This window comes from Chlorocebus sabaeus, chromosome 26 (genome assembly GCF_047675955.1).
Source record: "Chlorocebus sabaeus isolate Y175 chromosome 26, mChlSab1.0.hap1, whole genome shotgun sequence".
NCBI lineage: Eukaryota > Metazoa > Chordata > Mammalia > Primates > Cercopithecidae > Chlorocebus > Chlorocebus sabaeus.
In genome coordinates, this window is record NC_132929.1 from 48,019,282 (window position 1) to 48,035,612 (window position 16,331).

General features: G+C 47.7%; 1 protein-coding gene across 6 annotated transcripts in view; it reads right to left on the bottom strand.

Moving 5' to 3' along the window:
* Positions 1 to 15,921, bottom strand: part of PKM (pyruvate kinase M1/2) — a 33,073-nt gene extending 17,152 nt beyond the window's left edge. For 2 of the 6 annotated variants that reach the window (XM_038010119.2, XM_038010121.2), the window contains exons 1-3: positions 15,644 to 15,921; positions 3,309 to 3,475; positions 1,773 to 1,864 (exon numbers count right to left, since the gene is read on the bottom strand). In XM_038010119.2, coding sequence (XP_037866047.1) covers positions 1,773 to 1,864; positions 3,309 to 3,462 — 246 coding nt within the window. In that variant the 5' untranslated portion in view covers positions 3,463 to 3,475; positions 15,644 to 15,921. Of the gene's footprint in view, positions 1 to 1,772; positions 1,865 to 3,308; positions 3,476 to 5,460; positions 5,578 to 15,465 lie in introns of those variants that run through there. The other 4 variants (XM_073012281.1, XM_073012282.1, XM_038010120.2 and 1 more) reach the window with 4 other exon arrangements.
* Between the last annotated feature and the right edge of the window lie 410 nt (positions 15,922 to 16,331).

The window sequence follows — 16,331 nt, forward strand, 5'->3', positions numbered from 1 at the left end:
CGGAGCCAGCTCTCATGCAGCAGGTGCAGCAGATATCACTCCCCCTTGCCATGTAAGAGCTATGTGGTGTTATTTTACTGGATGAAGGAACCACAAAGCCTACTGAAAGGTCAACTTCTTAAAAATCTATTTCTGCTCCTTTCCCTGAACGCAGGAGCCCACGGCAGACTACAGCAGCAGGGATCAACAGTGAACAGACCTCCACCATTGTCTTCAGCTCTCTCTCTTTAAGCTAAGCTAACACTTGTAGTAATTCTCGGTGACTCCTACTAAGGACCCCTTGCTTTTGGAAAACTACAGAATTTTCCAAAAGGTACAGGGACATGTCTTAACCTGCGTGGTATGTCTGCTGGACTTGGTCAGGTCCCCATGACATTTAGGGGCCAGCCACTAGCCAGGCCATAGGCTGTTTATGAACACAGGTTAGGGAATCTATGATGAAGAGTCTCAAGTTTCCCAAAAGGAGGAATTCACTCTTGGACTGCATTTCCTGAGGCTTTATTTTTAGTCCAAACTTAATACCAACTTCCAAATGCCAGAGGGCAACCACTATAAGGCACTTGGCCTTACAGGGTAGCATTTTCTTTACTCTCAACAGGAAATACAGAAGCCAAGACAGGGACAAAGTCTGCCTCTTCTGTGATTCCTCTTATCAATGCCATTACGAAATCCCATGATCTATGGGAAATCTATGGTTAAGTCTGAAGGTTTTAAAAAGGCACAATCCCAGGCTGGGGGTAGTAGCTCATTCCTCTAATTCCAACATTTGAGAGAATCACTTGAGCCCAGGAGTTTGAGACCAGCCTAGGCAATATAGTAAGACCTCATTTACACAAAAAAATTTTTTTTAATTAGCCAGGTACGGTGGTGGATGCCTGTATTACCAGTTACTTGGGAGGCTGAGGCAAGAGGATCACATGAACCTGGGAGGTCAAGGATCCAGTGAGCCATGATCATACCACTGTAGTCCAGCCTGGATGACAGAGCAAAATTTTGTCTTATAAAATAAAAAAATAAATAAGTCATGGAACCTCAGGGAACCCCAAACTCCTCAGAATGGGTTTATTCTAAATCTGGCAACAGAGGCAGGAATGGAGCCATCCTGACAGCTGCTACCCGGCTCCTGGGCAAGGCCTCTGTCCATAGGTAAAGCCAGGTAATAAAGAGCCCATCACAAATACAGTCCTACTAGGCTCCTGAGGAAGAGTGCTAACTGGTGTTATTTTAATGTACAGAACTCCTGGGAAGGCACAGGCTGGGAATATAGTGCTGAGGAAGAGGGGTATTATACGCCAGCGAGTGCTTGTGCATTAGGCTCAGTCATTCAAAACTTAGAATAATGGAAACTCTTCTCATGGACCTGCCCAGTTATTTTGGTTCTAAGATAGGCCAGAATCGATCTGCTAGATGGTTTTACCATGGCAATACAGGCTGTAGCAGAAACCCGGGGACAGGAGAGTCAAGCGCTGTGGCCAGGACATCTAAGGCTTAGAGGGTTTTCCAGGAGAACCTTTCCACATCTTCCTTTGTGAAAGCTAATGGTAGGAGAGGTGTATGAGAGAAACATGGCCAGCGACAAAAGGGGTCTTCTTTGCTAAAAGAGACTTAGCCAGTTTCTTCGCCATGACAAGAGGGAAGGAGAGTAGGGATGGGCTAGTAAAGACAAACTTCACATTGGCTGTGAAACTCAGACTCATCCTTGCCTAATCCGTTGTGGCTAAATGAACACTGCACCCACTCCCTGTTTCCTAAAGGGTCCAGCTACAGCTCACCTCATGAGTTCCATGAGAGAAGTTCAGACGAGCCACATTCATTCCAGACTTAATCATCTCCTTCAACGTCTCCACTGATCGGGAAGCTGGGCCTATTAGGAAAAGTTTTAAAGCCACAAGTATTAATTATTCAAAGAAGGAAAAACATTTAAGTTTGCTTAAGTTTAAATAATTTTTTTCCCTGAAAACTTTTCCTCTCCCAAATAGCTCAAAAGTCTTTAAAAAGTGTATGGAAGGCTACCACTGTGCCAGCTTACTTTTTTGATTTACTGGGACACTTCGACCATTTCCTTCAAATTCTGCAGGCTCCCACTGTATCAGAAAAGCCTAGGTTAAGACTTGGCCAGCCTTCTCCGCCCTCACTGAAACCCAGCCAGATATCCAACCACAGAATCTTGGTTGCACAGAACATATTAAAAAGATCTTTCCTAGGTCTGTAAGTTGCTCCTACAAAGACCTGCTAAGGAAAACACCCTCTAGATTTTGCCTATAGCATAAAACCTAAAGCATATGGATTCTTTTTGCAACAAATTGTTTTTTATTATAAACTGGTAATTTATAATTTGGGTTACAAAGTTATGTAATCCAATACATACAGTTTGGATACAATGTGGAATAATTAAATCAGGTTAGTTAACATATCCATGACTTCAAGTACTTAACATTTTTGTGGTGAGAACATTTGAAATTTACTCTTAGCAATGTTTTTTTCTTTTATCTTTCTTTCTTTTTTTTTGAGACAGAGTTTCGTTCTTGTTGCCAAGGCTGGAGTGCAATGGTCAGGTCTCGGTTCACTGTAACCTCCACCTCCCAGGTTCAAGCAATTCTCCTGCCTCAGCCTCCCAAGTAGCTGGGATAACAGACACCCGCCACCACGCCCGGCTATTTTTTTTTTATTTTTAGTAGAGACGGGATTTCACTATGTTGGTCAGGCTGGTTCTCCTGACCTCAGGTGATCCGCCCACCTCAGCCTCCCAAAGTGCTGGGATTACAGGCATGTGCCACCACACCCAATTTTTTTTTTCCTAAGACAGGATCTCGCTCTGTTTCCCAGACTGGAGTGCAGTGGTGTGATCATGGCTCACTGCAACTTCAATCTCCTGGACTCAGGTGATCTTTTTCTCAGCCTCCCATGTAGTCAGAACTACAGGTGCATGCCACCATGCCCAACTAATTCTTTTTTTTCTTTTGTTTTTACTTTTTGGAGAGAGAGGGTCTAAGTTGCTCAGGCTGGTCTCAAATTTCTAGCCTCAGACAATCCTCCCACCTTGGCCTCACAAAGTGCTAGGAGCCACCATACCTGGCCATCTTAGCAATTGTGAAATGTCTAATACTCTCTTATTAACTGTATTTGCCATCCTGTGCACATACTAATTCTTTACTGCAACTTCCTATGACCTGAGTCCTTTTATAAGAATCTGTGTAGCATCCCATGTAGCACCTAGGTTTGTTAGGACATTTAGTTAAGTCTTTTCAGGAGAGAAAGGGTCACTTTCTATGAAGCCCTTTTTTTGGGGAAGGGGCACACTCACTCACCAATGGTACAGATGATGCCAGTGTTCCGGGCTGTGATGGGTGGTGAGTCAATGTCCAGGCGGCACATGTGCTCCAGGAATGTGTCAGCCATGGCTGCATGCAGCTGCTGGGTCTGAATGAAGGCAGTCCCGGCTTCACTATGGGGCTTCGACATGGCTGCTGAGGTCCTGGGTCCAGAAAAATTGAAAGAGAGTGGTAAGACTGATAAGTGGTTAATATACCATTTATCACAGGAGGGTGTCTCCTGCTTATACATTAACTCAATAAGTATGCTTTGTACACAAGCCACAGGGAAGCCAGACATGCTGTGGTTATGTGGTTGCTCCTCATGTTAGACAAAGGGTTCACAAGATGGTGAACAATGGAAATGGACCTTACTGAACAAGTTAAAACCTCCCACCTACTGCTGATAGTCCCAAGCACCCACAGTAAGCAGGTCTCTCTTACACTGGGCTGACATCTACTTAGACAGCTTTCCCACCACCCTATCTATAAATAACATCATTTAACATGCAATGAAGGAGCTTCCAACGAAGGAAGTTATAACCAATCTTCCAGTGATACAAACAACTGACTCCTAGCTTAGTGCCTAGATAAACCTAGATCTCTGTATGTCAAGTTGTCACAAAGCTACAAATAGCTGCTTTGTCGTGGGGCACCCACATTGCCTCTTTACAATCCTCACCCAACCCAAAGTCATTCCCCTGAATGCGAAAGCTTCCATCCCAGGAGTCTAAACCTAAAACCACATCTACCGTTGGCCAGAAGGACGTTAGGACATGTAAAGCAATTTGCAATTTGCAAAGCAAGGATAACATAAGGGCACTGGTATAATTCTAAAATTATCACAACTACATTAACAGCATAGCTGCAACATAGAGAAATTAAAGTTGCTGGTCAAATCTTTTCCCCAAAAGATTTTTGATACACATCCTGTTTTCTTTTCTAAGCCTGACAAGTATACCACCACTCTGTAACACAGACCATCAGTTCCAGGTAATTAACTAGCCCAGGTCACAATCCTGACAATGGCCCCGACCTTTGCTTTCTTCATTAATGACTTACAACTAAACTCGCTCAGCCTCTTAGTTAGCTGATTAGAGACAAAGACTCAGGGGAAGCTTCCAGGCAGTGTTTGAAGAACTATCAGGTAAGGATGTGAACCAGAAGCTTGCTACATTTCTCATCAGAAAGTTGTTTCCTTGAGTTCTCAGACCAAGGGCTACTCTTTCTAAAACGCTTTAGCCTAAATGCTTCAGCCAAGCAAGGCTCAGAAACAAGTCCCTCTTTAGCCCTTCCCCATCTCTTCCTAAATCTCAAAGTTCCAAATCAAGGCATCTCACACATATGACCCTTACTCCTTTACCCTGTTCCATCCCTGACTTTGTGGGCTCTCTGGGTGACTCCAGCAGAGTATGCATCTAAACCCATCTCTGCCATCTCCAAAGAAGGCCTGTTAAGGTCCAAAGAGCTCTGAAGGCAATAGTGAACAGTCTGTCGGCTACAGAAAACTGATGGCCACAAGTCCTCAACCACAGATTCTAAAACTTTTAAAATGGGGAAATAAGATACCAACTAACTATTCAACGTGGCAAATCCATTCTTCAATTGTATTTCCTAAGCCTCTAATATCTACTATGTATCCTCTCTTCCAGGACCTATATGGTTTTGTATTTCCTAGCACCTAGTAAGTGGAAGCATTCTAGTGTTTGTTAAATGACCTTTCAGTCTCTCTGAATGCCTCTTTGTCAGAATCAAAGTTATGCCTCTGCTCCCCCGTCCCTCAATCTGAGAAACTTCTGCATTACTGACAGGAAAGCCTGGGGCGCCCTGGTCCCTCTCCCTACACTCATGGTTTAGGGAGGGCTCGCATACCTTCAGAGCTCCCAGCTGGGCTTAGGGAAGTCTGGCTGTTAAGGGAACATTACTGAGAGATGGCACAGCAGGCCAATTGGAACACAAAGGCCTTGCTGTGGCCTCCAATGGGCCTACAATCTGGGGACTACATTGTGAACAAAATAAGATCTGAATAAGTGGGTCAGAGTAACTAATTCCACTCTTTTTAAAAACCATCAGCTGGCTCTTCTTAGACCTGAGATATCAGGGTCTTCTTGTAAAGACCTGGCTGGGGCCACTGAATATCAGGTCATACCTTTGGTTCTCTGGGCTTGGGCTTCCGGTGACATAATGCTCTCCTTTTGGCTCAGGTTGGCTCCTTGGCCTCACTTGCAAAGACCGCTCAGAGCTGAATAAAGTGTGCCCTGGAGAGCTGTACAAGGATTAAGGTAAAAGCTGAGTGTAACTAAAGCTCTTTGGGGTAATGGAAAAATTACCTTAATTACCAGGTATCCAGGTGGCAGATGCTCTACAGATTCAGCTGTTATGTCTCTTTAAACACATGATTTACTAACATTCCACTATTCTATACAAGAACCTGGTCCCTCCCCTTTTGGGAGTGGGGAAGGGACACCAAATTAAACATACCTAAAAGACCTGGGAGGATATATACTAAAATTTTAATAGGATGTCATTGGGGTGGTAGGATTACAACAACAACAACAAAAATTCCTCTTTATTAACAAATTTACTGATATAAAATAAAAATACTTTTATAGTAAGAAATTATGTATACCTTTTTTGGAAATATTTATATGCATCCTATAAAATTGTTGGAAGTAAATGAAATGTGAAGATACCAATTCCATTAATCAGTTGCTGCTCTATGCACTTCAAGAATAATCTGCTTTTAAAAGGTAGCAAAGATACACGTGTCAAAAAAAAAAAAAACCAAACAAACATGTCTTAAGCCCTACATCACAAATGTATTATAGGAGAGTTTCAATGGCTTAAGGTGGTCAACCTTAATATATTCAGAACCTCAAAGCAAAAAAACAAAAAAGTCCATAGGATAATTCCATGCCTCAAATCTGTTAGTTACATGCCCAAATCCAGCAAACTAGTCTGTTCTCAAGCTTTACAGTAAAAGCTTTGTGACAATGTTCTGGTACAGAAGGGCTGCCTCCAAGTCCAGAAGATGCCATTAGCAGATAAAATTATATTGGCCTCAAACACAAACCCTATTTCAACTATCTCAAATTAAATCTGATGCCTATAAGCTCTAATTTTTTGCCAATAAGTACAAGAATGACAAATGAAAATTTCTATAGTGGATTTACACACTAGCAGTCAAAAAAAAAAGCTTGCCTGTCAGCAAGTTCATCCAGACTTCAGATCTCATGCATCCTTAATGCTCTCTTTGAGCCAGAGACCCCATACCTCAAGCTCAGGTCTTTCCTCAGGCTCTGACCTGAAGCCTCCCTTGCAGGGAGGGCCAGAGCTCTCCTGCTCTCTCCAAAATCCTCTTCCCAGCACAAGCTGCCAATCCCACCAACCACCTACCTAGAGTTGTATGTAAAACACTCACTGGACTCTCCCTTGGATCCAGGAAAGCAGCCCAGTCTTGGTTTCTCAGGGCGGGCTTCTGGGAAAGACTCCTCTCCCTCATGCCAGTTGCCCGGACAGTGCCTGCCAGGACATGTGGCCCCACCCATGCCAGTCTGACTCACTATTGCATCCTCCTCCTAGGAAGGCACAGACATGCAGAGCCAACCTCCAGCCAGCAGTGGAAGCCTGGCGTATCCACTGATAGCAGCACACACCGTGCCCAGGTCCAGGAGCCTTATTCTTGAGCCCGAGCCCCTGCAGTAAGATCTTCCTCAGAGCCATGTCTCCTCTGTGAGAAAGGAGACACCATCTCTAAGAGGCCTTAGTCTGGAGTTACAGGTTGGAACAGGCACAATCACAGCTCAGCTCCAGGTGCCCTATTCTCCCTTTCCTTTCTCATCTCAGACAGCTCCTGGCTCTTTGTATTAGTTTCCTTTGTATCAGACACAATTTTTCGGCCATTCTTCAGAAACTAGGAGACAAAAATCATAAAAAATACCCAACACTCCCCACTCCAACCTTTTTTTTTTTTGAGACAGGCTTTCACTCTGTCACCCAGGCTGGAGTGCAGTGGTATGATTATAGTATAGTATAGTATAGTATAGTATAGTATAGTATAGTATATTTTATAGCTCACTGCACCCTCAAATGATCCTCCAGCCTCAGCATCCCAAGTAGCTGGGACTACAGGCATGAACCACACCCAGCTCCCATGCTCCACTTCTTAGGGCCAGGACTGTTGTTGGGTTGCGCTGGGAAAGATTCACGCTTCACTCCACCAATTCTTTCACAAAGGACCAAATCATTCTGCCCTAATAAACCAGCCTGGCCCGTGAGTCTGCATCTGCCTAAGTCATTTTTACTTTGTACCAATTATGCTCCGGTACCAACCTCACACAGATCAACTGTAAAATAGTGGCACCTGATGCTCACTTTCTCTCTCCAACGTTGCCAGTAAGTACACAAGATTGCGTTCCTTGCTGTGACATCAGTTTGCTACCTACATCTTCAAGCCATCATGAAGGCCTTTCAATCCTCAACTCTTTAGAACACCAGCATCCATTAGAAAGTTTGCATCATGATATTCTGGCATTCGGGTCAGCCTGCTCTCTAGCTGTCTTCCTCAACAACGGAAATGGAATTTCTAAGATTTGCCCTAATCAAACTAGGCCAGCAACATGATCAAAATGGGTGATGGGCCAGCAGAACCTAGTAAGGTCTGGGGTAGGCACTGTCTGTCTTCATATACAGTTAAGGGTAATGACAATAGCATATTTGCATATGGGTGCAGGATACAGAGGATGAGATATCTTCTAGCTAAGAGACCTGGGTCTGAAGCCCACACTTTAACCCCAGCAGGCCCCAAAGCAGAAAGCAGTATGGTGTTACCAAGCTACACAGAACAAAATGAGCCCACTTACAGGTTCTAGTAAAATTCCCTTGCTTTAAAAAACAAACAAACAAACAAACAAAAACACTTGGCTCTTTTATTTCTTCAGGGCTAAAAGTAAATGACTTGTCAACAGGAACCTAAGGTCCTATTTCCAGCTACAGTGTGGAATAGGGAAGAGCAGCTGATGCTAAATGGGCCTACTTCCCCAAAAGACCACTCAACTTCAGGTGAAGAAGTCCTAAGTCAGAGAACCCTCAGTATCCTCAGATGCCGAGTATTTCCTGGCTCTATCCCAGCTGCTCAGTGCAGACAACTGGTTTCAGCCTGAAGGAGGTGGTTTGGGGGAAGCGTTAGTTGCCTTGGGACATGGTGCCTCCTTACTAGGATTAAAAGTAGGGTGGTGTTTCTGGGTATGATATCCACACTCTAGAACCAGGAATCCTGATTTAGGGTCCCCTTAAGTGCAACTAAGGTGGGTTATGGCCTCAGCAAAGTGAGGCACTGGCTCAGCATTTAATGGAAGGGCTGTCCTGCATTCTAGTTGGGGCAATAAAGGAGGAAAGGCAGTGCCAACTCTCCAAGAGCACTGAACTAGTTAGTATGACTGGTCTTCCTACAATAGCCTTTATAGGTTTCCTTCTATTTTGTTATGAATTAAAGAAAAAAAAAAGTTTTAACATCTGCATCTCTACCACCCAGAACTGACCATTAACACTAAGCCATGGCCGGCTGTGGTGGCTCACGCCTGTAATCCCAACAGTTTGAAAGGCTGAGGTGGGCAGATCACTTGGGACTAGGAGTTCGAGACCAGCCTGGCTAATATGGCAAAACACTGTCACTACTAAACATAAAAAAATTAGCCTGGCGCGCACCTGTAATCCCAGCTACTTGGGTGGCTGAGGCACAGAGTTGCTTGAATCCAAGAAGTGCAGATTGCAGTGAACAGAGATCGCACCACCGCACTCCAGCCTGTGCAACAGAGTGAAAAACTCTGTCTCAGAAAAAAAAAGGAAAAAAAAAAAACCCACAAATAATAAAGGCTGAGCTGTATTTTCTTTACTTTCTTCTGCTCCTTTTTGTTGTTGTTGTTGAGATGGAGTCTCACTCTGTTGCCCAGGCTGGAGTGCAGTGGCATGACCTCAGCTCGCTGCAAGCTCCACCTCCCAGGTTCATGCCATTCTCCTGCCTCAGCCTCTCAAGTAGCTGGAACTACAGGTGCCTGCCACCATGCCTGGCTAATTTTTGTGTGTATGTGTGTATTTTTAGTAAAGACGGAGTTTCACCGTGTTAGCCAGGATGGTCTCAATCTCCTGACCTCGTGATCTGCCCGCCTCAGCCTCCCAAAGTGCTGGGATTACAGGCGTCAGCCACTGCGCCTGGCCCTCTTTACTTTCTAAAAATAAAAAAAATTATATTTTTATACAGTTCATTTTTTCTCCATCCCCAAGCTCCTCCAACCCTTTCCACCTCCATCATGAACTTTTTTTTCTATTTTATTTATTTAAATAGAGATGGGAATCTTGTGATGTTGCCCAGGCTGGTCTCGATCTCCTGGCCTCAAGTGATCCTCCTGCATCAGCCTCCCAAAGTGCTGGGATTACAGGCGTGAGCCACTGCACCCAGCCACATCATGCATTTTGACACCCAATCACTGTCATGAACTCCGTATCCTTCCAGTTCACTTAAGTCTATGTACAGTGTATCTATATCTATACTGAAACCCTATAAATATTGTGGTTTTCTTAATGCCCTAAGTGGTACACTGTATATATCACTGAGTAACTTGTTTTTCACTCAGCAGCACATTCAAGATCCATCCAGTGGGTATATGGATCTAGCTAATTCATTTGAACTGTTACACTAGTCCACTGTACAACAGACAATTTTATTTATGGACTCCCTTACTGGTAGCCACTCCCCCTCCCCATTAAACTAGTTTTCCTCATTAATCAACACTCTACTCTTGTAGTACATGTCTCCCTGTACTGTATGAGTTTCTATATATCCAGAAATTGAAGTCTTAGGTCATGGGGTATGTTTATTTCTATTTTTACTAAATATGGCTGAATTGCTCTCCAAAGTGGCTGTATCAGTCAACGTTGAGTTGCTGCATTCCACACCTTTTTCCACACTTGGTACTGCCAGACTTTTTAAATGTTTGCCCATCTGATGGGTGACATTTGTTTTTCTGCTCATCTAATGTTAATAACCAAAGAGGGATACCGAGATAGTTTCAACGTTTACGACATCTCTATTTCCCTGCTTAACTCAATCGAATCTCCCCTGAAATGGCATGGTGGACACAGTGGGTCTTATGTGCCCTGACTGATTCCACCGATGAGTAGTTCTTTTTCATTCATTGCCAAGGGAGATATCAGTTGTTTAAAACTGAAGAAACAAGGCCGGATACGGTGGCTCAAGCCTGTAATCCCAGCACTTTGGGAGGCCAAGACAGGCGGATCACAAGGTCAGCAGACCGAGACCATCCTGGCTAACATGGTGAAACCCTGTCTCTACTAAAAAATACAAAAAAATTAGCCTGGCATGGTGGTGGGCGCCTATAGTCCCAGCTACTCAGGAGGCTGAGGCAGGAGAATGGCGTGAACCCGGGAGGCAGAGCTTGCAGTGAGCTGAGATCGTGCCACTGCACTCTACCCTGGGTTACAGTGCAAGACTCTATCTCAAAAAAATAAAATAAAATATGAAGAAACATTATCTGTAAGTAAACTGAAGATGTTTGGAAGGGATAGGACTCCCTTCAGAGAATCTTGACTGCAGTGTTCAGCCGGCAGCTGTGCTGGTCCACAGTCTGAAATGCTAGGACTGGCAACCTCACTGCCCTTGAATAACTGGTCTTGGCATCTCTCCCACCGCAGCCCCAGCCTGCTTCCAAGACTGCTTGCTGGCATGAGGAAAGAGGCTTAGAGCTCCCCAGGAGCTTTGTCTATGGACAGAAGTGGGGGAGGTGAGTCTCAGAGGCCACCGAAGGTACTGCAGCGGGCTTGCTCCCTTCTACGTGCAGACAAGCACAAACCACTGCAGGGGCGGGGCTTCGCCACACTGGGTGGTGGGGGCCCTAAAGCCCCCAACTCCTGAGCTGAGCAGTCATACCAAGAGGCCGGAAAGCCCAGCAGATGCTGCACGCCACCCTCCACCACTCACCCAGGCTCACCTTCCCCCAACAGCTTCTTTAACAATGCCCCAAGTATTCAAATTACTCAATTATTCAGTCTGCCCCTTGGTAAAAAAAATGCAAGCTCCCCAAAAGTAAGGTGGTATCACAAATGGTCTTCATATATCTGGTTGTCTAGTTCTATTCCCATCTGTATCAGAACTGATGCTTAAAGGGACAACTTAAAATCCTTAAGACCTCATACCAAATAAACCAATCTCACAAAGACCCTCGAAGTTGCAATAAAACTCTGCTCACAGGGGCAACGCATTCTTGTGGTATACCAGTTAAATTGGGATTTGACTGTGGGCTTTTGGAGTGATTCAGAAAGAAGGGTAATGTCAAATGAGTCATTTTCCTGTACTCTGGTCTCAGTCTTAGCTCTTGGCCAAGATAACACATCCGGATTTGCCTTCATAAAAGCTGAAGCAGGCCAGGCGTGGTGGCTCATGCCGGTAATCCCAGCACTTTGGGAGGCTCAGGCCAGTGGATCACCTAAGTCAGGAGTTCAAGACCAGCCTGGCCAACATGGTGAAACCCCATCTCTACTAAAAATACAAAAATATTAGCTGGGCGTGGTGGCAGGTGCCTGTAATTCCAGCTACTTCAGGAGGTTGAGGCAGGAGAATCGCTTGAACCCAGGAGGCGGAGGTTGCAGTGAGCCAAGATCGTACCATTGCACTCCAGACTGAGTAACAACAGCAAAACTGTCTCAAAAAAAAAAAAAAAAAAAAAAAAAAAAAACCCTGAAGCTTTAAAATAAACTAAAACCCAAGTAAAGTGAGTTTGTAATGTAAGTGCTGCATTTTTTTCTATCTTCCTGCCCATGGCCATTTCCTCATTTCTTCCATTGCTTCAATATTAAGAAACAGCTTTAAGAAATAAAATGGTTTTTCCTGTGACCCCACATCAGTGTCACAACATTCAAGGCACAGAAGCAACTACCATAAAGTGCTAGCTGTTTAGAGTCACAGCAACCAAATTTGCTAAGTCACTGGGGGTACAGTTCTTAAAGAGCTAATGATGCTCTTTGCTAAAATATGAATACATTATTTCTAACGCAATGCTTACAATGAAAGCAGCTGTGCTAGACAGGAGACCAACATCCATACATTTTGGCTCAAGTCAGTAACTGAGAAATGAGTTCAAGAACTTTCTTTAAGGCCGGGCGCGGTGGCTCAAGCCTGTAATCCCAGCACTTTGGGAGGCCGAGACGGGCGGATCACGAGGTCAGGAGATCAAGACCATCCTGGCTAACACGGTGAAACCCCGTCTCTACTAAAAAATACAAAAAAATAGCCGGGCGAAGTGGCGGGCGCCTGTAGTCCCAGCTACACGGGAGGCTGAGGCAGGAGAATGGCGTGAATCCGGGAGGCGGAGCTTGCAGTGAGCCGAGATCTGGCCACTGCACTCCCGCCCGGGTGACAGAGCGAGACTCCATCTCAAAAAAAAAAAAAAAAAAAAGAACTTTCTTTAAGTCATCATTAATCATGTCCCAGGAGAGGCTGCTGTGCCCGCTACAAAAGGGCCAGGAATGAAGCTGCACAGACTGCATTAGCTGGGCACCGGGCTCTGCCACTCTGCACCTAAGTTCTTAAGGCAGTACAGAGAACCAGGTGACCCGAACCAATCATTTTTCACTTAGTTGAGGCACTTTTTTTTTTTTTTTTGAGACGGAACCTAGCTCTGTCGCCCAGGCTGGAGTGCAGTGGCGCGATCTCGGCTCACCGCAAGCTCCGAAGCTGAGGCATTTTTAATTAGGGGAAATGCATGCTTCATTATTTGACTCACTGAAAGGGGAGAAGGGACTTTTTAAGCCTGCAAGAACCACTACGTAGTTTCCCCACTCACCCAGCGAAGATAATTCTCTCAAAAGCAGAATAATTGACAGGTTGAGTCATCTTCCCCACAGAGCCCCACTCCCCCACAGATTTGGTGATGCGTTACATTTCCCTTCCCCACAAGACAGCCCACTCCTGCCCCCACAGCACCTCAGGCCACCAAAGGGCAAATTATTTGCTAACAATGCTGCAGCCAGGGAGTCCTGACCTTTATCTCCTCTGTGGCCTCGGGAGTAGCCACGCCCTCAAGATGGCCAACTGGGGGTTACTGATCCAGGCTCCAATCCTAATCTCACCAGCAGGCAGAGCAAATCAAGGGCTGGAATGTTCCCCTGTTAAGAGGTATTCCACTTACAGGGGAACACCGAAGGCTTAACTCAGCCCCTCTAGAGGTCCCAATCTCAGATGATCAAAGAGCATCTGCTCCAAGCAGAGAGTTGGAAAGTTACATCATCAGTGACTTTGTCAATATTAAACCAGATCCCTGGGGGGACTGGTTTCCAGGAGACACGTGGTTAGAGAGCCTGATTCCCCACGATTAGCTGCAGGCGTTTGCAGACAGCAGTAAGATAATGAATCAAGGCCCTTATGCTCAATTCTGGACTAAGTAATTGTGCTCGAAAATAATATATTCATTCACAGGCTTTTCTTCTGGGTATTTCGCCAGAGATTAGACACTTAACTGAGTGTGCAACATCCACGTAGGCATGAACCCTTTCAACCATCATGAGGAAAATGTTACTCCCAGTTTTCCCAGGGGAAACTGAGGTGTAGCAGCTGAACTCCTTCAATCAGTCTCAGGAAATTAATGAGTCAAACCTGATTCTAAAAGCCTTTCTGACAACTTCCCGATGTCTCTCTCCACGTGGACCTTCACTGTAGGCCTCACTTTAACCCGTACCAGCAAAGGTCCAAGCCCTGGGTCTGGAGTATGCAGATTAAGAAGCCCAGGGATGCCTTTCCTTGACTAGTCTTTAAATGACCTTCAGACTGGAAGGTGCTTTCCTGCATCTTCTAATCCAGTGTGCTTGCCACCTGGTGAGACCTTACGAGGCTTCCTGTCCCCCTCCCTCCCACAGCAGGAAGCTCGTGCCCCACTCCCAGCATTACGGGGTATACATTTTAAGATTGTGAGCTCGGTGGGCTATGACTCGTCCAGTCATTCTGGTCTCTAACTCCGACCCCCAAACAGCCCTTGACCCACACCGTTTGCGTTGAGTGAACGCCACAGATTTCCTGCCCCCTCCGTAACCAGAGCCCACCCCCACCCCACCCCGCGGCCTCCGCGTTCCACAATCAGGGCGCATTTGTTAAAAAAACGTGCTGGATAATAAAAAAAAAAAAAGAAAAAACGAAAAGAAAAAAAAAAAAACGTGCCGGAGAGGCGCGGAGCGGGCGAGGGCCGGCAGGCCCCAGCGAAGCCTGCAGACGTTTCCACGGCCCGTTACGCGGCCCAAGGCCACCGCCCGGTGAAGCGGGGTGGACCCTGGGCGCGGCCGCTACGTGCAGCCCGGCCGCGGCGAGATGGAGCGTGGTCCCTGGTGGCCACCCGGCAAGGGCCGGGTGAGCTCGCGGGTCCCGAGCCATTCCCAGGCCCTCGCGGGCCACCCATCTAATCCCGGTCGCATGGGACAGCACCGCGCCGCAGGGGCAGCCGCCCTGCCTCCCGGCAGCGGGGCAGGCCAACGTTACGTAAGCCTCCAGCTGCTCCCGGGCCGCCGCAGCCCGCCCGCCGCGCGGGGCACCCAGCCCAGCCCTCCGCCCGCCTGCCCCGGACACGGGGCCCCAGCACCGCCCGAGCCTGCTGGGAGCTGGGAGGCGGTGATGGAAAAGGGGCGCGGGACCGCGCTCGGAGACCGGAGCAAGTGGGCGGGCGCGACCAGAGCAGAGAGGGAGGGAGGCGACATGCCAGGCGAGGAGGGGGATGCGGGAGAGCGGACGTGACCAGCAAGCAGGGGGAGGGGCGACAAGAGGGGACTGGGGCGCGGGAAGGGCGGTCGCGCATGAATGGAGGATGGACCTGGGAGGGGAACAAGAACGGAGTTTCAGTAAGTTACACGGAAGCCATTAGAATGAAGGGGCACGCACAGGTTTAAGAGGAGTGGGTGGAAGGACAGGACTTAAGGAGGAAGTGGAACAAACGAGCACGGAGCAGAGGGCGCGGAGAAAGGGGAGGCAAGGGTGGAATCAATCACGAGGGACCGAGAGAAGGCAGGCAAGGATGGAGGCGCATTGAGGATTGGGGCAGGAGGATGGGACCAGAATGAGGGGGTAGGGCTGGGACGGGAAAGGAGCCGGCGGACCCGCCTGATCTGGAAGGAACGGCGCTGGGGACTTCTGAGGAGCCATTCTCCCGTCTCTGAGCTCCACCGCGTCCCAGACGCCCCGGATCCTGCGCGGGCCCGCCGGCACGCCGGGATTCCGCACTAGCCGGGTGCACGGGCCCTTGGTGAGGACAGATGGCGCAGCCTCTTGCACCGCTCACCTCCGGCGCTGACCGACTCGGGCTACGCTGCAAACTGGAACAGATGTGGATCCCAGGGACGTGCAGCTGCAGTGCGAGTAGCAGGGTCCTCAGCCTCAAGGTTATCCCGCTGCGGGCCGCCGCAATCCCTCCGCCGCCCCGCCCTCTGTCCAATCCCGGCTCCCGGCTACCCGGACCCCGCCCCCTGCGTCTTCGCGGGCGCAGTCACCTTCAGGAGGAAGCGCGGTGGCGGCGGCGGAACGCGCGGGCAGGTTGCCCTTTCGGGGGAACTAAATTCTGCGGCGGAAGGACACAGATTCAGGGTCACAGTTTAAGAAACCTGACGGCCAATGGGAACGCGGCGGGGCAGCGGAGCCCGCCCCTAGAGCGACTTCCCTCCTAGACCCCCGGGCGCCGGGCCACCTGTTGCCGCCAAGTTGGGCTGCCGGATGGGGTCTCTTTTCTTGGCTCTCGGCCCAGGCCACCCCAACTGTCCCGGCCTACCTGGGCAGGGCCCAGATTTATGGGTTCCGGGGCAGCATTCTCCCGGCCCCGCCCTGCCACTCTCCACTCCTCTGGGTGTCTGCCCTGGCGCACCCTCGGAGACTGAGCTGAACGGGAAGTTGAGGAGAGCTGCAGACTTGTGCGTGGTTGGAGGTCCCGACCGCCTTCGGAGGGGCTCTGGCACTGGAGCGGCAGTAGGGAGAAC